General features: G+C 40.1%; 2 protein-coding genes across 9 annotated transcripts in view; both read left to right on the top strand.

The window, feature by feature from the left end:
* tp53bp2a (tumor protein p53 binding protein, 2a) overlaps nucleotides 1–18,372 on the top strand; it is a 28,317-nt gene extending 9,945 nt beyond the window's left edge. Inside the window, exons 3-21 of one of the 3 annotated variants that reach the window (XM_077581611.1) lie at nucleotides 1,115–1,262; nucleotides 1,839–1,952; nucleotides 3,401–3,471; nucleotides 4,290–4,391; nucleotides 5,687–5,861; nucleotides 5,985–6,166; nucleotides 6,627–6,791; nucleotides 8,890–8,937; nucleotides 9,465–9,657; nucleotides 10,551–10,601; nucleotides 11,054–11,143; nucleotides 11,668–11,789; nucleotides 11,872–12,238; nucleotides 12,365–13,209; nucleotides 14,325–14,462; nucleotides 14,545–14,678; nucleotides 15,458–15,624; nucleotides 16,097–16,296; nucleotides 16,608–18,372. In XM_077581611.1, the coding sequence (XP_077437737.1) occupies nucleotides 1,115–1,262; nucleotides 1,839–1,952; nucleotides 3,401–3,471; nucleotides 4,290–4,391; nucleotides 5,687–5,861; nucleotides 5,985–6,166; nucleotides 6,627–6,791; nucleotides 8,890–8,937; nucleotides 9,465–9,657; nucleotides 10,551–10,601; nucleotides 11,054–11,143; nucleotides 11,668–11,789; nucleotides 11,872–12,238; nucleotides 12,365–13,209; nucleotides 14,325–14,462; nucleotides 14,545–14,678; nucleotides 15,458–15,624; nucleotides 16,097–16,296; nucleotides 16,608–16,649 (3,354 nt within the window). In that variant the 3' untranslated portion in view covers nucleotides 16,650–18,372. The remainder of the gene's footprint in view (nucleotides 1–1,114; nucleotides 1,263–1,838; nucleotides 1,953–3,400; nucleotides 3,472–4,289; nucleotides 4,392–5,686; nucleotides 5,862–5,984; nucleotides 6,167–6,626; nucleotides 6,792–8,889; nucleotides 8,938–9,464; nucleotides 9,658–10,550; nucleotides 10,602–11,053; nucleotides 11,144–11,667; nucleotides 11,790–11,871; nucleotides 12,239–12,364; nucleotides 13,210–14,324; nucleotides 14,463–14,544; nucleotides 14,679–15,457; nucleotides 15,625–16,096; nucleotides 16,297–16,607) is intronic. The other 2 variants (XM_077581612.1, XM_077581613.1) reach the window with 2 other exon arrangements.
* A 1,528-nt stretch (nucleotides 18,373–19,900) lies between these two features.
* The window catches only part of LOC144061560 (semaphorin-4G-like), a 29,599-nt gene continuing 23,093 nt past the window's right edge, over nucleotides 19,901–26,406 (top strand). Inside the window, exons 1-4 of one of the 6 annotated variants that reach the window (XM_077582122.1) lie at nucleotides 19,901–20,038; nucleotides 20,120–20,222; nucleotides 24,721–24,745; nucleotides 24,831–24,963. In XM_077582122.1, the coding sequence (XP_077438248.1) occupies nucleotides 24,831–24,963 (133 nt within the window). In that variant the 5' untranslated portion in view covers nucleotides 19,901–20,038; nucleotides 20,120–20,222; nucleotides 24,721–24,745. Of the gene's footprint in view, nucleotides 20,223–24,720; nucleotides 24,964–26,406 lie in introns of all 6 variants that reach the window. The other 5 variants (XM_077582123.1, XM_077582119.1, XM_077582120.1 and 2 more) reach the window with 5 other exon arrangements.

The following is a 26,406-nucleotide window of genomic DNA, read 5'->3' as shown; positions in this document are numbered from 1 at the left end:
AAAGCTTTTAAGTGCAAAGTGATGTACACATAAAGACAATACTGTACATATTTTTTTTTTATTAATGAGTGTAAAAGCAGTGTAGTGTGAAATTTATAAGTGCATACATATGCATCTGTCAGGACTTGCATAACTATACTGTGCAAGTGTATGCATCGTCCCATGCTTTTAGTCAAATATATATTACATTAAAAAAATGATCTAGTGCCCACTGTAGATCTGTTGTAGGGTTATGGATCACTTTTCATGGTCCTTAACTGCCTTTGACTCATATTATCAAGACACCCCTGTATATGGGGGTACATTTATTGATACTTGGCAAGTGTAAAGGAAATTTACCAGAGCAAGTAAATCAGTCTTTGTCTTAACATGCATGTGGCTGCCGCTATTCGCAAGGGTCACTAAATGAGCCCTGCCAAAATGGCAATATACGTCAAGTAATTGACGGCCACCCAAAAAGGTTTGTAGTTGCCTATGGATGTCACACAATGGCAGCAAAGTACTTTTTTTTCTTTTATTAGACACAACATAGTTCCATGCCACCAGAGTTCACCAAAGCTAAACTGCAAATATGCTTGGCTTCACTGTATGCCAGTTTCTTTTTAAATATATATTTTTTCTCCATACCATGGCCAACACCCTGATGTAATGATAGAGCAACAGTTTGTTAGCATGTCTCTTCCTAATCCTTTTTTTCCCCTCTTTCTAATCCTAATTGATGCATTCGTAATTTCCTCGTAATTTCCTACAATATTGAGGCAGAAAACCAGCTATCTCAAAGCGAGACGATCGGGTTTAGCCAAGCCGGGTAAATCGTCACAGTCGTGTCAACACTAGCTTGCAGGTACATGGCACAGGGTGAAATGGAATTTTGGAAGCTGTCCTCTGATGTCTATCTTGACAGAGGAATGCGGGCCGGCCTGCTGATACTGCTATCAGTGATGCAAGACTCATATGCACATACATTGAAATAAGATGCCAGCTAAAGAGAATCATGTTGTTCTAGTTGCTTCCACATGGAACACCGGGATCTTATGTTTTTATAGTTGTACCTCGACTCGACAGTTTTCAAGAAGTTGTTTTTCTAATGTAATTTCTCTCTCTTTGTCCTCAGATGTTTCTGACAGTTTACCTCAGTAACAATGACCAACATTTTACTGAGGTGCCCATCACTCCGGACACGCTATGTCGGGACGTGGTGGACTTGTGCAAAGAGGCTGGGGAGGCCGACTGTCACCTGTCAGAAATGTGGCGCGGATCCGGTGAGCGACCAGAGTTACCTTGCTTATGTTGTTTCTGGGAAAAAAAACTAAATGGATATTAGCTGTGTGTTTGGCTCGAAAGCGATTTCATTCTGAAGACCCCTTAACGCTCTCAAATGCAAATGGAATCCATAATCTCTGCAACAAACTCAAGCACCCAGACCTCATTTAGCATCTATCCATTCCTGAGAAGCATTTGGAGCTGAAGGAGGTAGTTGCGTCTGTGTTTCCATGGCGATGCTGTGCCAATTATCATGTTTGAGGACTTTCACAAGAAGCGTGAAGGGGGACAGCTCAAAAAGTCATTTCGCAATACAGACTATTCTCTCCTTTTTCAACATCTGCTTGACTGAAAATGTGTTATGATATGGAACGGCTTGAATAAATTGTTCCTGAATGGGTAATGAATTATTTGGCTCTATATCTGCAAGAGTAATTGACAGCGCATCAGTCATATTCTCCCTGAGGTCATTTGAACAATATGATGAAGGCAATGATGGCTTTGATTCTGACACCATAACTGTGTTAACTTGGTGCTTTGGACCCGAGTAAACGTTACTATCCTCCGTGTTGCAGAGCGAGCTGTAGGGGATGGAGAGCGGATGCTGGATGTGCTCCAACGAAGAGGACAACACAGAGCGGAGGTGCGCTTCTTTCTGCGTCACAACCGAGCCCCAAATAGGGAATCTGGTAAGTGTGTGCACCCCCCCCCCCTGTTTCTTCACTCCACAGAAGTGGAAAATTGCTCTATCTGGTAAAGTGTCCTGAAAATACCTTGTTTCAGGATAGACACCGCATGATAGGAATATGGATATACATAAAGAATAGCTCAGTAAATAGCTGTAGTAGTCCGTCGTTCTTTGCAGAGGATAAAGAATTAAGAATTCTTATATTATCTATCTGCATGTGTTGTTCCACAGTTTTCAAAAATCAAATATATTGTTTTATGTTTAGTCAACTTAAACTTGGAGTGGCATTGAACAACTTAAAGCCTTTTTTTCCCCCCAAAGAATTGCTCACCATCTGCCAAATTGAAATGACTTAACTTGTTGTCACTGACACCATTCATTTGTTACGTCAAAGATTTAAAAAAAAAAAACTTACAAATGAATGGTTTGTATTCCCAAAGGCTCTGAAGTCGGGTCACTAGTATCCCAAGGCGCCGCCGTACTATAGACCTTATGTTGCTGTACAGTCTGAGCGGGATTAGAACACAGGGTCTCCCGGTCAAATTGGCATAAGCTTGTTACCTTTCTGTTTTCCTTAAGAACACAGAAAACCTGAGTATTTTTGGTGGTGTGCGATCCTCTCAGCCCTTAGTTGCGTAACTAAGCCCCTTTTGCCCCCTCACCGCTTGAGTCTGGGCTAGAGATTAGACGCTTGTTTTCTCTTCCTGTTATCTTAGCCCCTCTTATTTTCCCACAGTTGGCTCACCTCTGCCTTGTATTTATGACACTGTCCCTTGATGCCTATTCCTCTTATTTTTAAGGAAATTCTGTTTGGTTTGTCGTTGTAGTCTGTGTCATCTTTCCTAATTTAGATAATGGATTTGGATCACTTATCTGATTAGACAGGAATTATGAAGAAGGCAAATAAGTAAGGATAAAAAAAAAACAACACGTTTTATTTGGCCCTTACGTTTACCTGACTGCCAAAGTAACGTGCATAATAGTACGTCATTGGTCATCCAAAGCTATTATGCAAGCTAAAGGGGTTTGGTCATTGGGAAGGGCTTTATAGGATCTAGCCTGCATGGTCCCCTCCCTTATCGTAAAAATGTAAGCAACCTGTTCCGGCGGTCAATAAGCCTACCCCACCCCTCATCTTGGTGAATGCGTACTTGCGGGGCCCTCCCACCGGGCCGCTGGGTTATGTATGAAGTTAAATCCCGAGATTGCCAGTCACAAAGAATGCTGTTGTTTCCCGGAGAAGGGGAGATCATAGAGCGGGGCAGCCAGCCTTTTGTATTGCTTCCTACTGCAGCACCTGCGAGATAACAGAGTAATGTGTGCGTATGCGCCTTTGTTGTAGCGACGGTCTGAGCTGCCTGTAAAGGGGAACAATTACTGTTATTAAACAAACCAACCTTTTCCGTATACTCATGTCTGACTGGGTGTTCTACCATGTTGTTTCCTTAGGGGGGTCCAGAGGTTTAGAACCAAAGAGAAATGGGGTGAAAGGTCCTACTGATAGAAGGATTGAGAATGGGGTGAGTACCAATCTTACTTTTTAAAGAAGAATTAATCCAATTATTTAAAAAAAAGTTTGTTTGAAGATAGTAAGAAGGATCTGCTATGACAATATAATTGGAATAAAAAAATAAAAAAAGAGTAGGTATATACATTTTTTTAGATGGTAAAAAAAAAAAAACTAAACCCCCATGTTCGTCCCTCATTAAGTCCACATTGGCTTCAATGTCTGACTAAACCACTGACTTGCTATTGTCTTTGAAGCACATCATGTTAACATAAAGTATGTGACCCACTATCTTGTTTCTCTATACTGTGCACCGAGGGAACTAATTAATCCCGAATATAAATGCAAATTAGAATTTAAATGGGGGCATGTGTACAAAGACTTGCTTGTTCATGTACTTAACCTCCAAAGTCTGCTTGACTTTCAAGTTGTTCTCATTCCAGAACGTTTTTGTTCTCCCTTTAAAACAATATTAAGATGTGTGCAAACATTGCCATGATAATAACTTACCAGTAAGTAAATTTTTTAACATGGAAGCCTTTGATTTTTAATGCTTTTTATCCCACAAATTGGCAGGCTTTTGTTGTTTTTTTACTTTCACTTTCCGCTATGCACTAAAATTCAAAAGGTATCATAAATGTGTCGCTGGTGTTGGACCGAAACCTCCTATGTACTTGCAATTTGGTAAGACAGTGCAATTTTAATGATGAAACCAAAATCATGTTTTTGGGGTATCCTGAAAAGTGATGATTTTGGAGGTATCAGGATTTTGCCCGACGTCGGCCATGTGTTCATTATCTGCAATCAGTATTTTTGAATAATTTTTTTCAGGTGTCAGCTCCCAGGATGGACATGACTTTAGCCGAGCTACAGGAGATGGCAGCCAGGCAGCAGCAGCAGATCGAAGCCCAACAGCAACTCCTCGCTTCCAAGGTACAAACCAGCATAATAGTCGGAAGATCAAAGTCCAGACTGGGGCTGGTAGAGATGATTGGATATGCAGGATGAAGAGCTTTAGTGGCGGTGCTGATAAAAGTAACAGCAAGCGGATGGAAGAATAGTGAAAAGAGGATTAAAGGAGGACTGTGGTTAAAAAAAGAATGACAATTTTAAGATAAGGAGGTTTTCCTTTGCAGGTAGGATGAATCGCTGCAGGTGAATTGTTTCGAATTTTAGATGCCTAAGACAGAGCCCTCATGAATTCTCATAAAACGTGTCAGATCTCTTGTTCATGCTCTCAGACAAACCACAGTAAAATAAAATCAAGATTTGATAGTATGGCACCTTTTCAAATTACACCCTTTCGCTATTACAGACTGATAAGCGGTTTTAATAAACCTTCAATTATCTCTTTCCGCAAGCCGCCATTTATGTAAACCTGTGCATAAAGCCAAGAATTGTACCTTGAAGCAATCATCAGAACTCGCGAATGACAACAAATAGGAATTACCCATCGGCATACATGGCCTCAAAACTGTTCCCCCTCATGTTCATGTCAAAATAGATGATACAAAAGCATCCCCTTGATGCTAGTAAATAACATTCCTGTCTTCTTAATTTGTGTTAGAGTACAATCTACGTTCTTGCTACTTGAGTCACAAGTAGCAATAACAAGGACTCGGGTGGAATGTGATGTCTTATGCCAGCCTAAAAACCCACCAGATCCTGGCGTTTAAAACATTATCCGTGTAATCTGAAAAACATAGATTGAAACCACCAGTAGGCCAATGGCGGAACGGCAGGAAGCCAACATAAAGACACAACGGAGTCGCTGCTGGTGTGTTTTGATGTCACTGACTAGTTTTATGTTTTGAAAGAAAAATACATAATTAAAAAAAGAAGAAAGTTGATCTTTACTTTATGTACAGCATTTGGTTCCAGCTCCTGTTTTTAAGTGCTCTATAAAGTGAATTGAGCATTTATTTGTTCCACATTTCATAAGGAAACACTTTTGTGTTTTGATCGTATAAAAGTCGCGCCAACGATGTAATGTATTCTCATTACGAGCACAATAAGTATTTTGAGTGCGTAGAAGTTAACAAAATGGGCATGTAATTGACAGTAAACGTTCATTTTAGCTTTGTATTAAAGTTTATTTTTGTTTTAGACTTTCGGTAATTTCAAGAGTTCAATCAATGCTCCTTTTTTCAGAGCCTTTTTTAATTCAAATATCTGTACTTCTACTTGAGTGCGCATTGTGTGAGTACTTTTGCCACCTGTGCCACCAGGAGCAGCGATTGCGCTACTTGAAGCAGCAGGAGCAGCGCCATCAGCAGCAGGCCTCCGAGCAGGAGAAGCTGCAGCGCCTGCGAGACAACATCGAGAACCAGGAAGGTCGCCTCAAGAAGGTCCGAGCCCTCAAGGGCCAAGTGGAGCAGAAACGCCTCAGCAACGGCAAACTCGGTAAGATTCTGAAACCATTAAGATGTGTTATGATGTAATATGCTACGATGGATGTGAATTTAGAATACAATTGCAATTATATTTGTTCCCTCACCCGCTGGGGGGGTTTCCGTTTTTGTGCAGTGGAGGAAATCGAGCAGATGAACAACCTCTTCCAGCAGAAGCAGAGGGAGCTGGTCATGGCCGCGTCCAAGGTGGAGGACCTTAGCCGACAGCTGGACTTGCTCAAAAGTGGAAAAGTAGACAACTTTCATGACAACCAGAGCTCCGTGGCTGAACTGGACCGCCTCTACAAAGAGCTACAGGTGTGCACTTGGAAAGGCAAACAAAGCCACAGCTTTGACTGGGCAATTTATAGAATAGATAGGTCAATAAAAAAAATATATATATATTATTATTTTTGTTTTTGACCACAGATATGTGCTTTTGAGGTGAAACTATTTTTGCGAAGTCGCCGTTAGAAAAGAATGTGAGAGAGAGATGGCAATAGACAATGTCGACCAGCCAAGCCATACAAAAAAAAATCTGCCACTTAGCTTGGGACATCATACACTGACAGATACTATTTAAAACATGAAACATGCCATCTCTTAATACAAGTCATAGACAAATAAAACAAATGAAATGAATGCTGTTCAAAATAATAATAATAATAATAAAAACAGTTAAAATTGGAAATTAGATTTTTGTGGGGAGAAAGATTTTACTTTAAGGCCATATCCATTAAAGTGTAACTTAAGTCTGATGGAACTCTTTTTGTCTTAGCTGAGGAACAAGCTCAACCAGGACCAAAACTCCAAACTGCAGCAGCAGCGTGAGAACCTGAACAAGCGCAACATGGAGGCGGCTGCCATGGACAAGAGGATCATCGAGCTCCGTGATCGGCTGTGGAAAAAGAAAGTGGCACTGCAGCAGAAGGAGAACGTACCTGTAAGAATCACATGCATTATTCAACCATTTTTAATTGAGGTCATGAGCTGACCACAAACAGGAATGCTCTTGATCATTGATCAAAAAAAAAAAGAGGCCACTAGAGAGTGCTATCACTCTCTAGTGGCCCCCTTTTTCTTTTTTTTTTACTAAACTCTCAGACACTCTTATACTCAGAGAGGTATTCTGTACAGTGAAGCCCATTTATGTTCCAGAACCACCTGTGATAGGTGGAAATCCATGAAATAGAGAAACCATATAAAATCACACACATTTAAACTAAGGCTTATTAAGATGTGCCAGTAACTGGTGGTGCTTGCTTCAAACTGTTTGTCGCTCCTAGTTGTACTTTACTATAAAACTGACACGTTAAACAAACACATTAAAAGATGGAATTAAATGTAAAAATGACACTGAAATGTTTGATCAAAGAGCCCGAAACCTTCAAACTGCTACTTTAACACACAGGGAGTGTGTTAAAGTAGCAGTTTCAGACTCAGAGTCAAAAGCTTCATAAAGAGAATGTTTGAAAGCAGTATTAAAAATTTGTAATATAGCAAGGAAGGCAAATGACGAACCGCGATATTAGCACAGAACACTACTTGCTTTTCTACGTGAGACTCTTATGCTGTTTGTGCCACTCGTGTTCCACTTCTGCTTGTCTGTTATTTGGAGGGAAACAACTCCGTAACATGCGAGTGGACTTACAAGTGCCCTGCTGACATTGCAGACAAACCTTAATGTCAGGGGAGATGTTATCTACTCTGGCTTGCAACAGGAAAAGGGCGAGATTGACTATTTTTCCTTAAAGGGCACGGAACCATCTTTTTTTTTTAAAAAGGAAAACAAAAACATTTTAGGAAAGACTTGATGGAGAAATGAATTTGTTAAATGTATAATGTGGAATATACGTTCATCACGCCCTTGTTTAAGGAAAGTGTGAAATAGAATTTGTCTTCAGAACAAAATGTTTGTATTTTTGCCAAAATGGCATGATTGGAGATTTGATTCTTCTATATGCTAATACATTAAGAATTATGAGTTATATTTTACCTTATTTGTGTCAGTTGTTCTACATGAAATCTTAACTAATGTGATTATTTTATAGTACGTAGAGGCCCAAAGAATTTTGTAGATATTAACTCTTCAGTTGTAGGCCAAATTGGCATTTTCTAAATTAGATTTTTTTTTCCCCGAAAAATAAAAATAAAAAATAAATTCGATTTTTTTTAAATACAGTATTACATTTTAATGTTTAAAATTATTTGTACATTTGCAAATAAGTCCATCTAGTTTTTATTGTTATTGACTGAATAGTTAGTAATGGTGTTTTTTATGTATTTATTCCTTTATTTATTCTTTATTTTTATTCATGAGTAAATATCCACAGGGGTCATGTTTTTTTCACCAACATTAACTCAACAGAAGGGATAATTTCTGGTGCCTATCAATAAATTTGAATATTATGTAAAACCTAAAGTGAAACTCATTACAAGTAACATTTCATGATTGTTTGCTTACAGCTAGCATAAACTCAATTTTCACCATCTTAAGAATTTTGAATATCGCATAAAAAAAAGCAGAAGTTAGCCAGAAATTGGCATTTTGAAAAAGGTATTTATTTTTGTGTCCAACGAATCTTTCAGAATTGTTTCATTTTTTGAACTGAAATACACTTTTCTATCATCATTCTGAAGGATATTTTTCCTTGAAAAGGCCCTTTTTTTTGCATGCACAATAAAGTAGGACTAGTGTCTCATTTAGACGGGAGGTCCAGAAAAGGTTCTTGCAAGGAGGTGATTCACCCACCCTGCCCGGAATCACAATGAGCGGGCCTTTTTCACACCCACACAAAGACTTTATCCATCCCAAGCTGCTCTCTCCTCCAGCTCAGCTCAACAACCACTGCGTGGCTGACATATAACACACACACACAGCTCACTGAAGCTGGTCTTCCTTTGTGAGTCAGCTAGTTCAGCAGAATCTAAGCGCAGGGGTGGTATATTACTTCATAGGAACTAAAAAGAGGGGCAGTGTTGTTGTTGTTGTTTTTTTATTGTGAACTGCTGTTGCATGTTTGTGCTTTTGTTCTCCCAAGAATGGCTATCCGAGTAAAGAGAGGGCTTCAAAAGACACACATCCTCAGGTAATCAAAACTAGCGTTGGCGCAGGATCATCTCTTCCTTGTTTTCCTCTGATATCTGCAGTTTGACTTGCAACAAGTTTTAGTGGCTCTTAAATAGAACCGTGATAGGTGTAGTGGCGCCACCTGTGTCCAGTTTTTCATGGACCTATGTTGACATTTTGACATTGTTATAGTAATTTACTTTAAGTAAAGTAAAAATTTCCTTACACAGCAGTGAATACAGGGCGTTTATTGGGGGGGGGGTTGGATTGTTTCGGTGCTTGTGAACTAGCGTAGCTATGGACTTTACTTTTCTTGTTGTTTTTATTTAAACAATACATAGCATAAAATGTTTGCATTCTTGTATTTAATGGCGTCAACCTCAGCATGCTCCACATGTTTTCCCAAAACATAGTAATTATGAATAATCATTGTCATTCTATTTGATGTGCTGGAGTCTTAACCAGTTTTTCCTTGGCTATTCTCCACTTCATATAGGATGTCCGAATATTAAATGATAATCAAAAAAAAATTCTCCCTATCCCCAGGTGCCTTCCGATGGCCCAGCAAGTCAACAACAGCCAGGCGGTCCATCTCGTGTGGCAGCAGTCGGCCCGTACATCCAGTCGTCCACGCTGCCCCGCGGTGGCTCGGGCAGACACGAGCTGCTTGTAAAACCAGCCTACCCGGACGGCACCTCCACCTTGCCGACGCACGATCTGCAGAGCAAGGCCGCAACAGGTGAGTGAACATTGGATGCAGATCTAAAGACCAAAAACCACTGCGACCCTCCTTCTCTTTTCCATTCGTTCTTTAATCTGTTCCAATGAGCGTTAACATTATCAAGAGTTCTGCGATATTTGTTGCATTACCGTAATTTCCGGACAAGAATCCGTACCCAAAAATCGAATGTGCCTCATTAGTATAAAAACCTGCCCAGCACCATATTAACTAGTCAAAAATGACACGTGAACATATAGACAAATCTACAAGACTTTTGACATTTAACCAGACTGCACTGCCCCCCAGCAGGAGCAGAGAAATGTGACACTTCAGATGCTTGTGACGTCACTCTGAGCTCAGAAGGTAGCGAGTTAACCTCCTGGTTTGCCGTGTTTGTTTCTGTTCATCATCAGCTTTCAAAACAGCTTTGTTTTCTTTCTTGACTTGCTTTGCAGTGACTTGTTGAGCTGAGCTTTGTAAAACAAATGTTTGCGCCATCCCCGGTTATTTCTTTGGGGGGGGAAAGCTGACTTACTCTTGAATCAGAGCCTCAGTATCTTGTAGGCTGACAATTCATTTCATATTTAAAATATAGTGCCTCCCCTCAATGGACACCAAATGTGTTGTCAACATAGACAGACATGGCATTTGTAAAGCTGAAAATTTGTGTAAGAATTTTCCATTGAATAGGGTAAGGAAATTTATTCCATATCCAGGACTTATATAAATCTTCCCTTAAGCAGCAATGTTGCATTCATATACCGAGCAGCGGATTTGGATTTGAAAACGTATTTATTGCATGTGACTATTGTAGCATTTTATGCCCTTTCAAGCACCAGCTAACATGTCCAGCTCTAAAGTCATACTGTTTTTTTCTATTTTTTTCCCCCTTTGGAATGCATCTTCCTCAGAAGCCATGTTCTTACTTGAGCCTCTTAAAGAACTTCGAGCCAAGAGAAAAGGTAGAAAAAGTGTGTGTGTGCTTCACACTGGCTTTCATAGCTATTATTTTTGAAGAAGAAAAGATTGGTGTTTTCACTTTATTTATTTTTTTCATTTATTTTTTATTTATTTTTATTTTGGTTTTCTTTTGATGAGTGCTTTTGAAGCTTTTCTCCCCACTAATGTCTGCCTTAAAGTGAGGTTGTGTGTGGTTGAGATCACTGGCCGGTCCAAGTGGCACATAGTTGAAATAATTAAAAAAATAAAAACCTAAAAATATTTTGAGCTTATTTATTATCCAAAGCTAAAAAAATATTTAGAAATCTTTATTCCACAAGCTAACAAAATTTGTATAAAAAAAAAAGACGTGTAAAACATTTCTTTGCAATGAGGAAAATCCTGAATAAACGTGCCTTCTCCAGCAAACTGCCTCTAATTATTATTCATACATGGGCTCATGTGTATCCTTCAGGGAACCAGCCATCAAAACTGGAGTCGAACGGCCATGTTCCAGCTTCTTCAACACTCCCACGGATGACGTCTCACTCCCATAAAGACCAAGGTAACAACATCCATTTATAAAAGGTAGGGCAGGGCAATTAAAATTATTATTTTTATTTTTTTATATATATATTTTTTCAGGAGAGCTCAGTATTGTTCATTCGATTTGACATCATCATTGCTCTCCTTTAAAAAAATAAAAATAAAAAATAAAAAATTATTTAAAAAAAAACTGTTTTTTTTTTATTTTTTTAGGGCAATTAAAATTAAAGTATACAACAATTTATTTTTTGCTAGAAAAAAGGTCTCAAAGCTTGTTTGGTATCAGGACAAATAATGCAAATACAAATTGAAAAAGACAAAGCAAATCTTGTTTTGAATAGTGTCAGTTTTCTATAAGCCAAGGAGGGGGGGGAAACAAAGTTGGAAATCTGTTTTTGTAAAAAAAAAAAAAATGGTCATATCGCCCAGCCATAGTACAATATGCCTACAAAATGGTGACTTCCTTTCAGCTTTGTTTGACTCGTACTGCATATAAGTTAAATCTCATGCAAACGTCAGTGTCTTTTCTGCTCTGGTGATTAGATGACACCGAGCCCAGGAGGGATAGAAAGGTGCGTCCATTTTCCATGTTTGAGCCAACCGAGGTTCCCGCCACCGCACTCCACAAAAACCAGAGCAGTGATGACTTGGTCAGAGATGCTCAGGTGAGAAAGCAAATATAATTGCAACATTTGCAGAAATGAATGATTTGTGTATGTAATGGGTTTCACCATCTTGCCATCGTAGTCTGCTCCCAAGGCTCCAGTCAAGGTCCCACCACCTGTGCCTACAAAACCAAAAGGCCCAAATGTCATCCCGTATGGCAAACAGGGCCTCAACACGGGCACCTTCCCAAAAGCTAAGCCACACAGCAGCCAACCCCAGCCCAGCCACGGCCACGTCCCTCTCCCGCCCTCCCAGAGCCAGACACTCCCCCTGCCCCCGAAGCAGGACCCTCCACCTGCAGCCACTGTGCGGCCTTTCACCCCGGAGCTGCCGTCCTCCAAGCCGCAGACCCTCGCCACCAGGTCCATCTATTCCATGTATACCCAGCAAGCTGGCATCCAGGGGGCCCTCAACAGGTCCCAGGGACGCACCAACGGCTTCGTTAGTGGTAAGTAAGCCTGTCACAAAAAAACAAGCCCACATTACTTCATGTAATGGATTTTGTGATTTTGTTATTCATTCGGGGACTTACATTTCCATGGTTTCTTATCATTAACATAATGTCCTATTGTAGTGTATGGAAAGCCGGTGATTCCCAGTGGAGGCTCCCAGCACCCAGAGAACCCCTACGTGGAACGTCGCTCCCCGGCACCCGAATCTGAGGTGGACCACAACGGAGCAAGTCACACGGGTCCCAGTCCATCCGAGGGCACCCAACCAGAAACAGAGCGCATCCCGCGACCCCTCAGCCCCACCAAGCTACTCCCGTTTATTTCCAACCCCTACCGGCACCAGAGCGATGGCGACCTGGAGGCCCTGAGGAAGAAGCTCTACAATGCCCCCAGGCCCCTGAAGAAGCGCAGCTCCATCACGGAGCCGGAGGGACCCGCGGGGCCCAACATCCAGAAGCTCCTTTATCAGAAAACCACGCTGGCAGCCATGGAGACCACAGTGATCACACCGAGCACTCCCACCTTTCCTGGTGAAGCAGCAAAGGGGGCGGAGCTATCCGTGGGGCCACACCTTCCTGGCCCCTTGAGCGGTACAGAGAGCCTCCCATCGGATGTGGGACGATCTCTGGAAGGACCTCATTCCCCATTTGGTAACGTTCACATTCCAGCACCCGCTGAACAAACCAGGCCACCCTCCATTCTCGACACAGAACACATCATCCCCCCTCCTCCTCCGTCACACCCGGCACCTCGCCCCGAAGACGCGCTCTTCCCGCCGCCGCCCCCCCCTGCTGGTCTGGATGACCTGCTCCCCAAACTTCCCCCTCCGCCGCCGGAAGGCTTCCTGGAAGAGTTTCCCCCTTACCCACCGCCTCCGTACCCCAGCGGAGCAGAGCAGGACAGCCTGGGAGAGGACACCTTTAATATGAAAGCACCTGAAGTCACCGGTCAGGTTGCTCTGCCACCGGTAAGGACCAAATGTCATGGTGGCTTGAAACTCTACCCATTGTTTGAAACCCTAACTGTCCAACTAACTAAAACAGGCTAGAGACGCCGACTTTGATTTCACTCTCAATTTAAAACTGTAACCCTGGCTTGAAACATTACTTTCAAACACCCTTTGCCTGAAACACTGACTAACACTGTTTTCAGACCCTGGCTTGAAACCCTAATTTTGAAAAAAGTAAATAAGCCAGGTTCAAAAAACGCTCACGCATGAAATGTTAATTCGAAACTTTCACCATGACTTAAAACCCCAATTTGATGCCCTAATTTGTCATACAGACCTGCACTTAAAACCCTATTTTTTGCTTGAAACTCAGATTCAGACTTCAAGCTCAATTTTAAAACCCTACTATTTGCTTGAAATCCTAAACCTGTCTTGAAACCCTAATTAGAAATTATGCTAGCCCTTGATTGGAACCCTGGCACAGGCTTGAAATCCTCATTTGAAACGCTGACCAAGGCTTCAAACCCCAATTCGAGACTCTGTCTTGAAAACCTAACACTGACTCATCACCCTTATCTTGAAAAAGAGCAGAAAACTAAATCAGTACGCAACGTTTTTGTACATCACGCCCCGTTTGTTGGTTCCTCGAGTCAACCCGAATGAGCTGGGTCAATGTTATATAATTAGATAATCCCCATCAAGCACTGCTATTGTTTCTTGGATAAAAACGGTCCTTATTCTACTTAGGCTACATAGAATTTCAGCCTACTTTTCTCGCAGGTTTCGACACGCCTCCATATTCCCTCAACCACACCGTGTTGAAACACCAGTTTACACGTCCTTGTGACCCCCACCGTCAAAGGAGGATTTGTGTAGGTTTTACCCCAAAAAGCAACCAATTAGAAATCAATGCTGTGGCCTATTTATCTTGACCCCCGCCGTCTCGTTTCTTTGTCCGGCTAATCAGGTTGCATAACGCCCAATTAAGAGAGGCAAAGTTGTTTCTTGAGTCTCGGCTTAATTGTGCAGAATCACATCCCGCCCTCTTCTCTCAGTTGTGAGCGCGAACGCGGCAAAGAACGGACAACCTTGCAGGACACTCACTTGTTTTTGTTGCGGTCGTTTTCTTAAAGGGCAAAAGGACCAACCTGCGCAAACAAGGCTCGGAACGGATCGACCACAACATGAGAGTCAAGTTCAACCCGCTGGCCCTCCTGCTCGACTCCTCTCTGGAGGGAGAGTTCGATTTGGTCCAGAGAATTATTTATGAGGTAAAAACGCTCAGACCAATAATGCTGTTTGGGATTCAGGCTTGACATTTCCCACCCCACTGCACCCCCCCCCCCCGCTCAGGTGGAGGACCCCAGCCAGCCCAACGACGAAGGCATCACCGCGCTACACAACGCCGTGTGCGCCGGACACACGGAGATTGTCAAGTTTCTCGTCCAGTATGGCGTCAACGTCAACGCTGCAGACAGTGACGGCTGGTGAGTTAGTTTGTCAAGACGAAATCAGATTTTCCTTTTTAATCAATGGTTCCCGCGTCACTTAGAGAAATAGCAAATGACAGATTATTTAAAGCAAAATGTACTTGTTTTCTTTTTTTTTTCTTTTTTTTCTTCTTGGTTTTGCTTACATTCTCTTTATACCAACGAGCTTTGAAAATGACATGGAATTCCACCTCCAAAATGACAATTTTTTTACATTTTAGAAAACTTATGTATTTTGTCGTAACAAATTAGCATTTTATATTATTCTTATAAATTAATATTTTACATACATATTTGCATATATGTTGTAAGGACACATTTTCACATTATCTGTGAAGGAACAAATTCTTAAGTGGTACCTTGACCTGATTTAATTTCCTGCTTTTTCATTATATTTTCAATAAAGAAAAATAGCACTGTGTGTACGTAAAATACAAAAATACAACCTAATGTAATAAACTTTTTTTTTTTATTATTCTTTTTTTAAGAGAGAGATGACATGTTGAATCGGTAAGATGACCGAAGGAGCAATACTGAGCTCTCTCAAAAATAATATCAATAATAAACTGGTTTTACATATTTTATATATTACTTTTATGTTGAAATGCGCCTTGACATCAGGAGCTGGAGTCAGGTTGGCTGGTTTGAAAAAAAAAAAAACTTATCATTGTCACTTGCTTTTTCTAAAAGCGAAATTTTAAAAAAAATTACATGAAGCTTGAAAAAAAGCAAAATATACAATTTCTGACTTGGTCTCTTTTCTTCTTGGACCTCAGGACGCCTCTTCACTGCGCCGCCTCCTGTAACAACGTTCAGGTATGCAAGTTTCTGGTGGAGTCGGCCGCAGCCGTCTTCAACACGACATACAGCGACATGCAGACGGCAGCCGACAAGTGCGAGGAGATGGAGGAAGGTTACACCCAGTGCTCCCAGTTCCTTTACGGTCAGTTGGAAATGACTTCTTTTTTTTTTTTACAGTGAATCCTCGTTGACACACCCGCATTATCGAGAGGCCATAAAGTAATTTATGAGAAGCAACATATGCAAACAAAGAAAATCAACATTGCATATTTAAATTTTACGCATCAAAATGTTAAACTGAACCCTTATAATAAGTGATAGCTTTGTGCTAACATATAATGCAAAACAGCATAGACGTGCTAATGGAAATTATCAGTGTGATAATTATTTAAATATATATATATATATATTTAATTAATTAATATATATATATATATTTAATTAATATATATATATATATATATATATTTAATTTATATATATATATATTTAATTAATTAATATAATTAATATATATATATATATTTTTATATATATATAATTATCATATGTATATGGATGTGATATAGGTTGATACGTCAAATTTTCATTTTTGTGTGCCCCTCTATGGCCAGGTGTTCAAGAGAAGATGGGCATCATGAACAGGGGCGTGGTCTACGCCCTGTGGGACTTCACGGGGGAGAATCCTGACGAGCTGTCCTTCCGCGAGGGGGACTGCATGACGGTGGTCCGCAGGGAAGACGAGGACGAGATTGAGTGGTGGTGGGCGCGCCTAGGAGACGAAGAGGGCTACATTCCCCGCAACCTACTAGGGGTAAGACCAAAACGGAGCCCCCAAAGCGAGTTTTGCTGAGCAACATGAAATTTGGTCGGCATAGCTGTCATGAATAGAATCAGGAAAAAAATTCTTAAACTATAGCGTCAAAGACTGTAAATGTCAGCTATTTTCATTCAAAACAACCAGTTTAGATTAAATTTGGTCGTTTTCAATATTGGCTTGTTAATCGTTCAGGATTCACAAAGACAAAAGTAGACTGTAAAGAGGTCTTGTTCATCACTTCTTGCACCCCCCATTTGCATTTTTAATGCTTGGTTGTCATCTTTTTTTTTTTTTGCCTTTTGCAGCTGTACCCGCGAATAAAGCCACGACAGAGAAGCCTCGCTTAAGGATTCCTGCACATTTCAACATGCACACTAACACACACATACACTACTTGGTTGATATATTGGGCTTTTGGGTACAATTTCAGGATAACTCTCACCGTCAGCTTCTTAATGCAGGTTGTGCAAAAAGTATTAAAACATTGAACAGTTTGACATGTGCATTTTAAAGTTTAGAGAAGGTTCAATTCGATTCACCTGTAAGGGTTAGAGTACATTTTAGGTTCATGGTGGAATTCCGCACGAAAGCCCAATATAACAAACTTTTTGTGAGTAGCGTGTACATACTGTGTATATACACACGCTGGCTTCAACAATCCGGGAAGAGAAGGAAACTGCTGCAATGAAGAAACACTAAAAAAAGCAGAGGTGGGGAGCCTGCAGCACCGTATGGGCCATATACAGAAAATCAAACCTCAGAGGACCTTTTGGAGAAATGTTCGACACGTTGTATTTGCTCATAAATTTATAAGGCCCTCCGAGGACTTTTTGGACCAGGGTTCCCCATCCCTGCACTAAAATGAAGGATCAACTAATGAACACTTTGTGGCCCAACTGTGGCACTTTTCTCAATACTAATGGCATTTTTTTTCTCCTGGTTCCACTATTTTGTTTGTTTTTTATTACTATTGTCTGAATTCCTAAAGTGACCGAAACTGTGGACGTAAACGGAACACGCAGTATTTGACATTTTTACGTGTCTTGTTAGGTTTCTGGTTCATGAGTTGACCCGCGTCAAATGCTCCCTTAACGTGACAATCTTTAGCAGAGGCTTGTTTCTAGTGGACTGTGCCTCTATTTGTGTATCTGCACTGGAGCTGTTAGTCTCCTCAGCTAAGCTAAAAAAAAGAAAAAATTGTGATGTGGCCGATGATGCCGGAAAGCCTCGCTCGGAGCATTTATTTGATGTAAGGTACTTGTACGAGTATGCTCTTTGTCCTCTCCACTTCAAAGAAAAACTGTGCACTAGTTGACTCGAAGGTTACTAGTATGGAAAGCCATTTATTGGATATCTTTGATATCAAGACCGTGTGAGCATTTAAAAATATCAATTAAATGCTGATGCGTTTCATAAAACCGTTTGAGAACCAGGCACTACTAGGCCAAAAGTCATTCTACTAGTACACTGAATTGTCTTACCAGTGGGAGTAAAGTGCATACTAGTGCATGGACCTCAAAAGTAAATGTAAATCGTCTGTAGCCGCCATCTACTAGTGCACTAGACGTTAGATATCAAGGATATCACAGCTTTTGAGCATTGATCTGTTTTCCTTCAAATTTTGTATTAATAGCCCAAAGATTGGATATCAAGGATATTTAATAAATGCTCAAGCAGCTTTCCATAGCCATTTGGGCTTTGGCTGAGATGCCACTACTTCTGTAAAGGAGTAAAAAAAAAAAAAAAAAAGACTCCCAAGAGGATATGCCTAGTATAACGTTACTCCAGCCATTCTCCTGCTAATAAAGTAATGTAGTGACTAGTTGAGCTGACTACCACGAAACTTAGTTATTAAGGTAATAATGATGGCTTCCCATGTATTCCCAATTCACCGACTGGTTCTCAGTCAAATCTGACAGAATAGAACTCACATACTTAGATCCATGCATATCTCACAGTGCAGATATATTTATTTTTGTTACCGTGTTTCTGTATGCTGTCTTAAGAAGTATAACCTCAAATGTACTGTAGTATTTTCAACATTTATAATAAAAAATACTTTGTACCATGCCAGGCCTCCTGTTTCCCCTTTAGTCACATTAACACCTATGGACATTTTTAGAGTAGGGCTGTCAAGAGACCATATGCTGCCCTCCGCGCGTAAGAAAAAATGTAAATGTTATGCAATCACAATTTTATAATTGATTTTTTTAATGGGAAAAAAATGTTGGAAGTTAAATGTAGCATGGAAATTTTTATTTTGTTAAATTATTAAAATACGATTGAAAGTATTTTTTACATATAAAAATATATATTTGTAAATAAAAAAATACGAAATAAATATTGCAGATTACTGAATCCCAGTGTAGTCATGACTTAGTCTGTAGGACTGTAGTATACTGCCCTCTTGTGGCCAAAGCATGGTCACCAGAAGGAGCAGTACAATTAATTGATGCGCAAACTGAATACACAAAGAACAGTATAATATGATATTTTCTCTATTCAAAACAAAAACAAAGAATGGGGGTGGCTTCGTGATCCAAAGACATTGCTTGGATTTTATAGCCAATGTGAAAGACCCGCAGGCAGACTTCTCATGCAAGTTTCAATCCAATCTATAGTTGTCCAACAGATTAATGAAAAAGAAAGTCCTGTCCTTGCCACATAGGATGTCCGCTCCTTCCAGCCTTGCTCATTAAGTATGGAGACAGCCTCAAGTGATTTGGATCTTGGATCTGCCTCATCAGCAAAGCACTATTTCTGCTGTCTGTGCCTCGAAAAGAGCCATAGGTGGAATGCGATACAGTGGATTCCCATTAAGTTTGGATGTGTTGTCTCTTCTTTTTTTTTCCAACCTGGAGTGGGCGCCAGTCATTGACTGGTTTCCTTTCAGTTCATAACCAAGTTTATTGTGTACTGATCATTTCATATCGCTAAAGTGCATGTCAAAGTGCCACCAGCAGATGTCACTGTTGTATTATATAACTGCGTTCGACATAAATCCTTGAAAAAAATGTATTATTGTGAATCAAAATAAAAACACATCACCATACATAATTCACATTGATGGAAAGTAAGGAAGTACAAATATTTTGTTGATGTGCTTTACTTTTATATTCTGGCAACGTTTTACTTTTATGAACTCCATTTTATTGTTATAATTGTCTTTGTTACACAGGTCATTTGGTAAGCACAGTTCGGTTGCAGTTATCTTTTAGGTACAATACATTTGCATTTAATCTTTTGGAACGGTTTTATTTTTGGTACAATTTTTGATTAACTTTTTCACAATGCATTTTAATCAAGTTATTATTTAAGCACTGTTTTTTAATTGTCATTGAGCGCAAAAAGAGTTGTTCATGTTAGAACCGTGCTATATACTAACTTTTAATATAACTTGAATAAAACATTTGCTGGGTATTTTATTGTTGGTTATAATGTGGGTAGGAAGAGCTAAGTATTTTTATTTTAGAAGGTAAGTGTAAAAAACAAACGTGAAAACCGCAACTCAATAAATAAAGTTGAGTGTTTTGCCTGCAGTTCGGAAAGTGTCCTGCTGGTGTCACTGCTGCCCCTTTCACTAAGATTGAAACAGACAGGTTGCTCGAGTGCACCTTTTTTTTTTGTACCTTCTCGAGTCCCCCCGCAACACACTCAGTCACATCGTAAACGACGCCTCTTCGCCGGGCATAAGAAGCTGCTTTTACCAGATAAAGTGAATATACAAGGGGAGCCGGTAAGAGGAAGGTACAAGTGTGAGCGTCGTGTGCGGGTTTGGCTTGCTGAGTGTTCCCATTTGGTGGCTGTTGATCTGCAGGACTGTCAAAGGGGACTAAAGTCCACTTGGAATTAACTGCTAGAGGAAGACTTCACGTTTCCTGCTTTCACCCCCCTTCCCTCACGATTTCTACGCGCTTAAGGTGAGACTAAACACCACACCACCGACTTTCAAACACCTTCACTCATTCCATGCTTAAAATGTGTTCATTATTGTGTGACATTTGACAAATCAATCAACCGGTGTGTGTGATCTAATCATTTCGAAACCATTTATTGATTTACTGCCATGGTGCCACATGTCATCGGAGTGTGTGCCAGAGAAAAAACAGGTGTCAAACTCAAGGACCGGGGGCCCAAATTTGGTTAGACACATACGTTTTCTGGCCCACTAAAGTGTTTACTTCAAGTTCCTCTCTAAATGTATTTGTTTGTTTAATTTTGGCTTCTTTTTTTTTAATTTGACATGCAAGCTCATTCTTGAGAACTCAAATCAACTCAATTCAAAGTAAGCAAGCAGTTGAATTAATGGGACAAGCCAGAGACAGGCTAAGGAATAGCATCTATGTACTGTATATAATATTTTAAACCCAAGCATTCAAGTAACACATGTAGACTGTGTTTTACTGTGAGCAAATTCAACTTTTATCTAAAAGCACCACTGTATCTTAACTGAACGTCATTTGTTTGTGTGGGTTGTCACCGTCTTCCTTCGGCGGTTCAGAAATAAAATCCATCATATTTGTTTTGCTAGCGGAGCGGTTTTGCTCTGACCAACCAATCAGCGGACAGCACAGTGAATATGAATTTGTAATATGATTGGTTAAAGAAACTCTCATTGCTAGTCTAGTTAAAGTGACATAGGTCGGCACTGGCCTGGGCGGATTATCAGATTGACATGGCAACACATGGAATCCGAAGAAAATAGACTGTTGCGATACCTTATTACATCGACATGGAACAAATGATTAGAATTGTGTGCTTGTGATTGGATTTAAGCCAGCAGAGAAACCCGCCACCACCGTTAAGAATGGACCGAGTGTGGAAACGACACAGTTGAATGAACTCCGTGGATCAACATGAGCTTGTTTGTGCTGTGTGTCCGCGGTACAATGTTTCTGTTCTTCTATTGAATATTGGCTCTTCCTCCAAACAAAGGCGCACAATTTGGCCATTTTTGGTGACGGACTGATTACAAAAACAAAAGCGAAAGCAAAGTGATTCATCCCCAAGAGCGGCCGTCTTTTGTCATTGCGGCGCAAGCAAAGTCTACAGTAGACTCAATACAAACAAGGAGGCTTATTAAAAGCTCACAAAGCCTTTGACTGTCATCTTTTCTACCATTTGTCTCACAAAGACACTCACGCATTGTATACGAGCCTATAAGTAAAGAGTGACAAGTCTCTTCTTTTTTTTTTTTGTACGACTGCTAATGAAGTCGCCTTGTCATGTTTTTCAGCTGCTTTGTAGACACTGAGGGTTGCTCGGACAAAATCAAATGTTTTGTTTCATCACGCGTAAAACAGTAAAATGGAGAACAGGTTGACAAACAATAGGACAGGCCATAATTACTAGCGTCTGTTTCAAAGACAAGCTAAGCGAGACCCTTTTCCACGCCAACCTGTTGAAAAACATACTTGACTAATATATCACTTGTAGGGCTTTCTTTTTTGGACTTGTGCGAAAGCCTCCCATCGTCCTTTCTTCAGACCACATCAGCACCACTTTGGCAGACTGATGGACCGGCCGTCTGAAAGCATGGAGAGGCCTTGACAGCCATTTGAGTGTGCACGAGCCAGATAAATGACTCCTAAAGGGCTCGTCGGCGCGCCTCCCCCGCATCCCGATAAAAGAAGCTTAGACGAGCCTGTAAAGGAAACTGGCACCTTTTTCATTGGCGTTGACAGCTCTCAGGGTGGATGGAAGTCCGTCACGAGAGCGAAGCCGCGATTGCAGTAATCGGTGGCCCCGATGTACGGTATATTTGCGACAGATCTAGAGAGTTGGAACGTCGTTACAATAATGAAAAGTCTCAGTAAGTCCCAGGTGAAAATACATTTTGATTTAGAACAGCCAGTTTAGGGTCAATTTGGACGTTTTTCAAAATTGATTTGGCAGCAAACTCCAGAATCTTGAAAAGCTAGCCCCTAAAGTCATTTTTACCTAGCAAAATTACGTCTGGTAGACAGTTTTTTTTTTTTTTGGAGTACATCAAAAAAGTCTGAAGAAGCCATTCTGTTTACGGTCAATTTGGTCATAGCTAAAGTGGGCCTGGAAGTACCTCGCAGATTCATTTTGAAGTTCAGCTCTTAAAGTCAATTTTGCCTAACAACATGACGTTTTACATGACAAATTAGTCACGAGTTGTCACATGTTTTTTTCAGGGCCGATACCTTATTAATAAATAGTCAAGGACGGCGATAACCAATATTTGTAGCCGATATTAATTTTCACTAAAAGGCAAAATATTAACAACAAAAATGTAAAAAATACAAACTCCAGTTCTTATTTTGTTTAAAATGTTAAGCATATGTTTATTGAAAAACGTTTAGGGTTCGTAAAATATTGGAGTTAAAAAAAAAATCTTACAAATCTAACAAAAAGTTCAAAAATCTTCCAGGGGAAGTAGCATGTCTACAAAAGTTAAATAAAAATTTAGTGAATAGCTTCCAATTGTTTGCTACAGTTTTTTTTACACAGTTGTTTTTATATTTCAAAATATCTGAAGTATTAAAAAAACTTTATTACCAAAAATATATTTTTTATTAATTTGTTTTAATTTCAAACAAAGACAGAAGGTGCAGAGAGTTCCCAGAGTCAGAAGCATCTATGAAAAATTATATAATTAGGTCCCTGATTTTTTTCCGCCCCAAACACTTTTTTTTAAATGGATCTATTATCATCCATAGGATTCTTCAAAATGGCCGATGCCAATATTTGTCAAAATATATATAAATGTCAATTAGAACATCACTTTGGAGAAATTAAAATAAGACTCTTGCAAATTGTCCATAAGAAGCAAAGCAGTTGAAGTTTAGTGTAAATCTAACTTAAAAAAAAATATCTAACATTCAAACATGAATGTTCAACCAATCCATATAATTACGTTTTAACGCAAATTTACTAGCATAATCCCAATGCATAGCTACTGTAATATGAAACGCTATACATGGGCTAACGAAAATTAGCATAGATGTTACGGTAAACATAAATCTTAAAACAACTGTTACTTTAACACACACAGAGCAGCAACACAAACAAACGCAGCGTAAAACAAAAAATAAAATGTTCAACCACACCATCCATTTTGTCTATTATTATGTATGTTAGCTTAATGCTAATACATAATTAGCTTGGAAATGCGTGATATTGTGGGGGTGTCATTGTACAAGCTTAAAAACAATGAAGTACTTTTTAATTGGCTACCACGAGACTTATTGTACGCCACTCTGATCTGCTGTTGTGTGTATTTTTGGAAATTCAAAGGAGCACATTTAATATTTACACATGCGCGCCCGCGTGCTTGTCAAATGTCAAAAGCCCCGACGGACCTCTGTGACTTTGTGGGACAAACAAATAGTGACGACGCATATTTTTTTTTTTATAATTTTTAGATGGTTGTGGAGGATTTCTTATTCTTTCTTCCTGTGGTTTAGGACTTATTATTAACAATGGTCCACTTCATTTGACCATTAGCACACACATACTGCACATGGCCCCGCCTCTTAAAGGCACATGCATGTCTAACATAGACATTGTATACATTTATATTTGCGTTTTGGGATGTGTGTTTAAATACGTTTACGTGTTTAAAAAGTGTGTTTTACTAAATTTAAGTTTGTTTAAAGCATGTTAAAAAAAAAATGGTTTCCTGTATCTAAAATGTCGACCTTTTACGGGTTGGTGGCATTCGGTTTCATTTTGGCTCAGTTTCCCTCATTTCAAGTGACTGGCTCATATTTCCTACTTGTTTGTTTTCATGCCTTATCAAACTTTACGAGGTTTTTAAAGGGTGAATTCAACTGTGCTGTTTTTCCACATCGGTGTTTGGTGAGTGATATTTGGAGTCGTGTGTTATTATAAGATCGTTTCGTGATCAGCAGTCACTGAGTGAATGAAAGCACTTTGTGTTCTTTTTATTCCAGCTGTTTTGTGTCACACTGTCAGAAGCAACAACCTCCATTTACAATCCAAATTCGGATATTTGTTCGTCTTCATTTACATTTCTTTTGGCTGCACTGCTGTTATGTGGATGATTTATTTATTTTTTTCCCGTCCAATCAGATTTCAGCCTCCATGTGATGTCATATCAATTTAATCTGTCCAGGGCCTTCAGAATCAAAACCACTGGTAACTTGGACTGTCTTAGCAATAAGAGCGTTTCATTAACCAATCGGATTTAAAATTTGATTGTGATCCTTGATGACATCAGAAAGCTTTCTGACAATTTCAAGTAACGATACATATCTGTGATTGTTAATTTGCCCACTTTTATTGAGAATTGTGTCCATGTCTAAGTTTCTGGACCTGACTGTATGTGTGTGTATATGTATATATTATTATTGTTTGTATAGTTATTATTCAACTGTGCAGTTTGAGTGTCTCTTTGTTGTCCTTGCTGACTGTTTTCTCTTCTTTCAGGTCCTTGCAGTGAACCAGGCAGCCAGTGTGTGAATATGTTTGTGTGAGCTTTTTTTGCTGGTGTATGCACCCTGCTCACCGAGTGTGTGTGTGTGTGTGTGTGCGTGGAGATGAAGGCGGGCCACTCCTCATCACTGCGGCTCCGGCTGCTGGTTAGCTGCTGTGTGTGCGTGGCGGCCGCCTACCCGTTCAGACCGCCGCTGGATCTCGACGTGACTCCGCGCGTCACCGTCTTGAGCAACAGTAAGCGTGTTTTGTGTCACTCGTGTCACCAAAGGTGCTCATTAACCACAACCTTAATTAAGTACACGCGTGCAGTTTATTGCCACTCCCGGGGGAAGTTTACAGTCAAAATGAATATAAAATAAAGACAATTACACATTTTGTAGTTAAAATAAAAACACATAGCCTAGCCTTAAGCTTAATGCTAATGCTAGGTAGCGTCCATGTTGTTGCGCTAACTGTTAATACGCATTGCAAAAATGGTTTTATATATGTTCCTAATAATATGTGATTTAAGTCTTTTTTTTCTGTGGCTCTTTTACTTCTACATCATGTAGTCAGCTTTTCTTTACTTCCTTGAACTTTATGCCGCCGGTCGCGACGCTCCTCCGACGCAACTCCTCTCTTTGTTCCCCCCCCCACCCAATCCCGACATCTTCCCGCTAGTGCTAACGGCGTCGTTACATCGACTTGCAAACACGCGCCGTCTGTCGTCTCGCCCGCGGAGCTCCGTTTCTCAAAGTCCTCCCGCTCGGATCCCCCGCAGAGACCGGCGCCGCCTCGGCTTCTTTTGAGGGAGGCGCCGTTACCATGACGACCTTCCTGCTCGACTTTTGGCTACACCTGTGCCGATACATCAACATTTTATCTGTTCGTTGTCTGTTGGGTTCATCCGATATTAATACAGTAGTGCCTTGACTTTTGAGTTTAATTCATTCTCTCAACTCAAAATAGTTGTATCTTAAATCAACTTTCCCCATTGAAATGAATGGGAAATGCCATTTATCCGTTCCAGCCTCCATTAAAACACCAACAAATTTGTATCTAACCCTCTTCAACATTGTACAGTGCAAAATTAAACAGTAATTTCAATGAATTTAAAGAATTAGACAGTTTTTACATCATGATTCAAGATTTAATTCAGTGAACATTGTGCTAGTCCTTCTGGAGTGCACGCTTTGGCCACTAGTTGGCAGTATATCGCATTAGTGCGTAATACATTTAAGAAGAAGGTCACAGCACTCTGCACTAATATTAGTTATTTTTTAGTTTTTGTTTATGGTTTCTAACTACAGTACTGTAACATTGATGCTAGTTTCGTTGGCTCTATCTATGGTGCTTTGCATTGTCTGTTAGCATTAGGCTAACAGACTTAAGTGAGGCAAACTTGTGTGTTTGGTTCAATACACAGCATGTAATTCTCTTTGTTCTCATGTTCAGTTTTCCAGTAGATTTACACCGAGATCGTAAATCGAGATACCTGGCTCCTCTCGGCATCGAAATCCCGCATCGTGAGCTCCAGCCTTGCCCACGGGTCCTCCTACATGACTCACCTCCGCTACAACAATGCAGCTCTAATCTACAATCCGCCTCAGCGCTCCAAACTCTCTTTTCTAATCATTAGCACGCACTTTTTCTGTCAAAAAGTCCTCCTCGAGTTAATTGACCTTGCTCCTGCGTGAA

Source organism: Vanacampus margaritifer, chromosome 12, assembly GCF_051991255.1.
Source record: "Vanacampus margaritifer isolate UIUO_Vmar chromosome 12, RoL_Vmar_1.0, whole genome shotgun sequence".
NCBI classification, from domain to species: domain Eukaryota; kingdom Metazoa; phylum Chordata; class Actinopteri; order Syngnathiformes; family Syngnathidae; genus Vanacampus; species Vanacampus margaritifer.
This window is presented reverse-complemented; position numbering and strand designations above follow the sequence as displayed.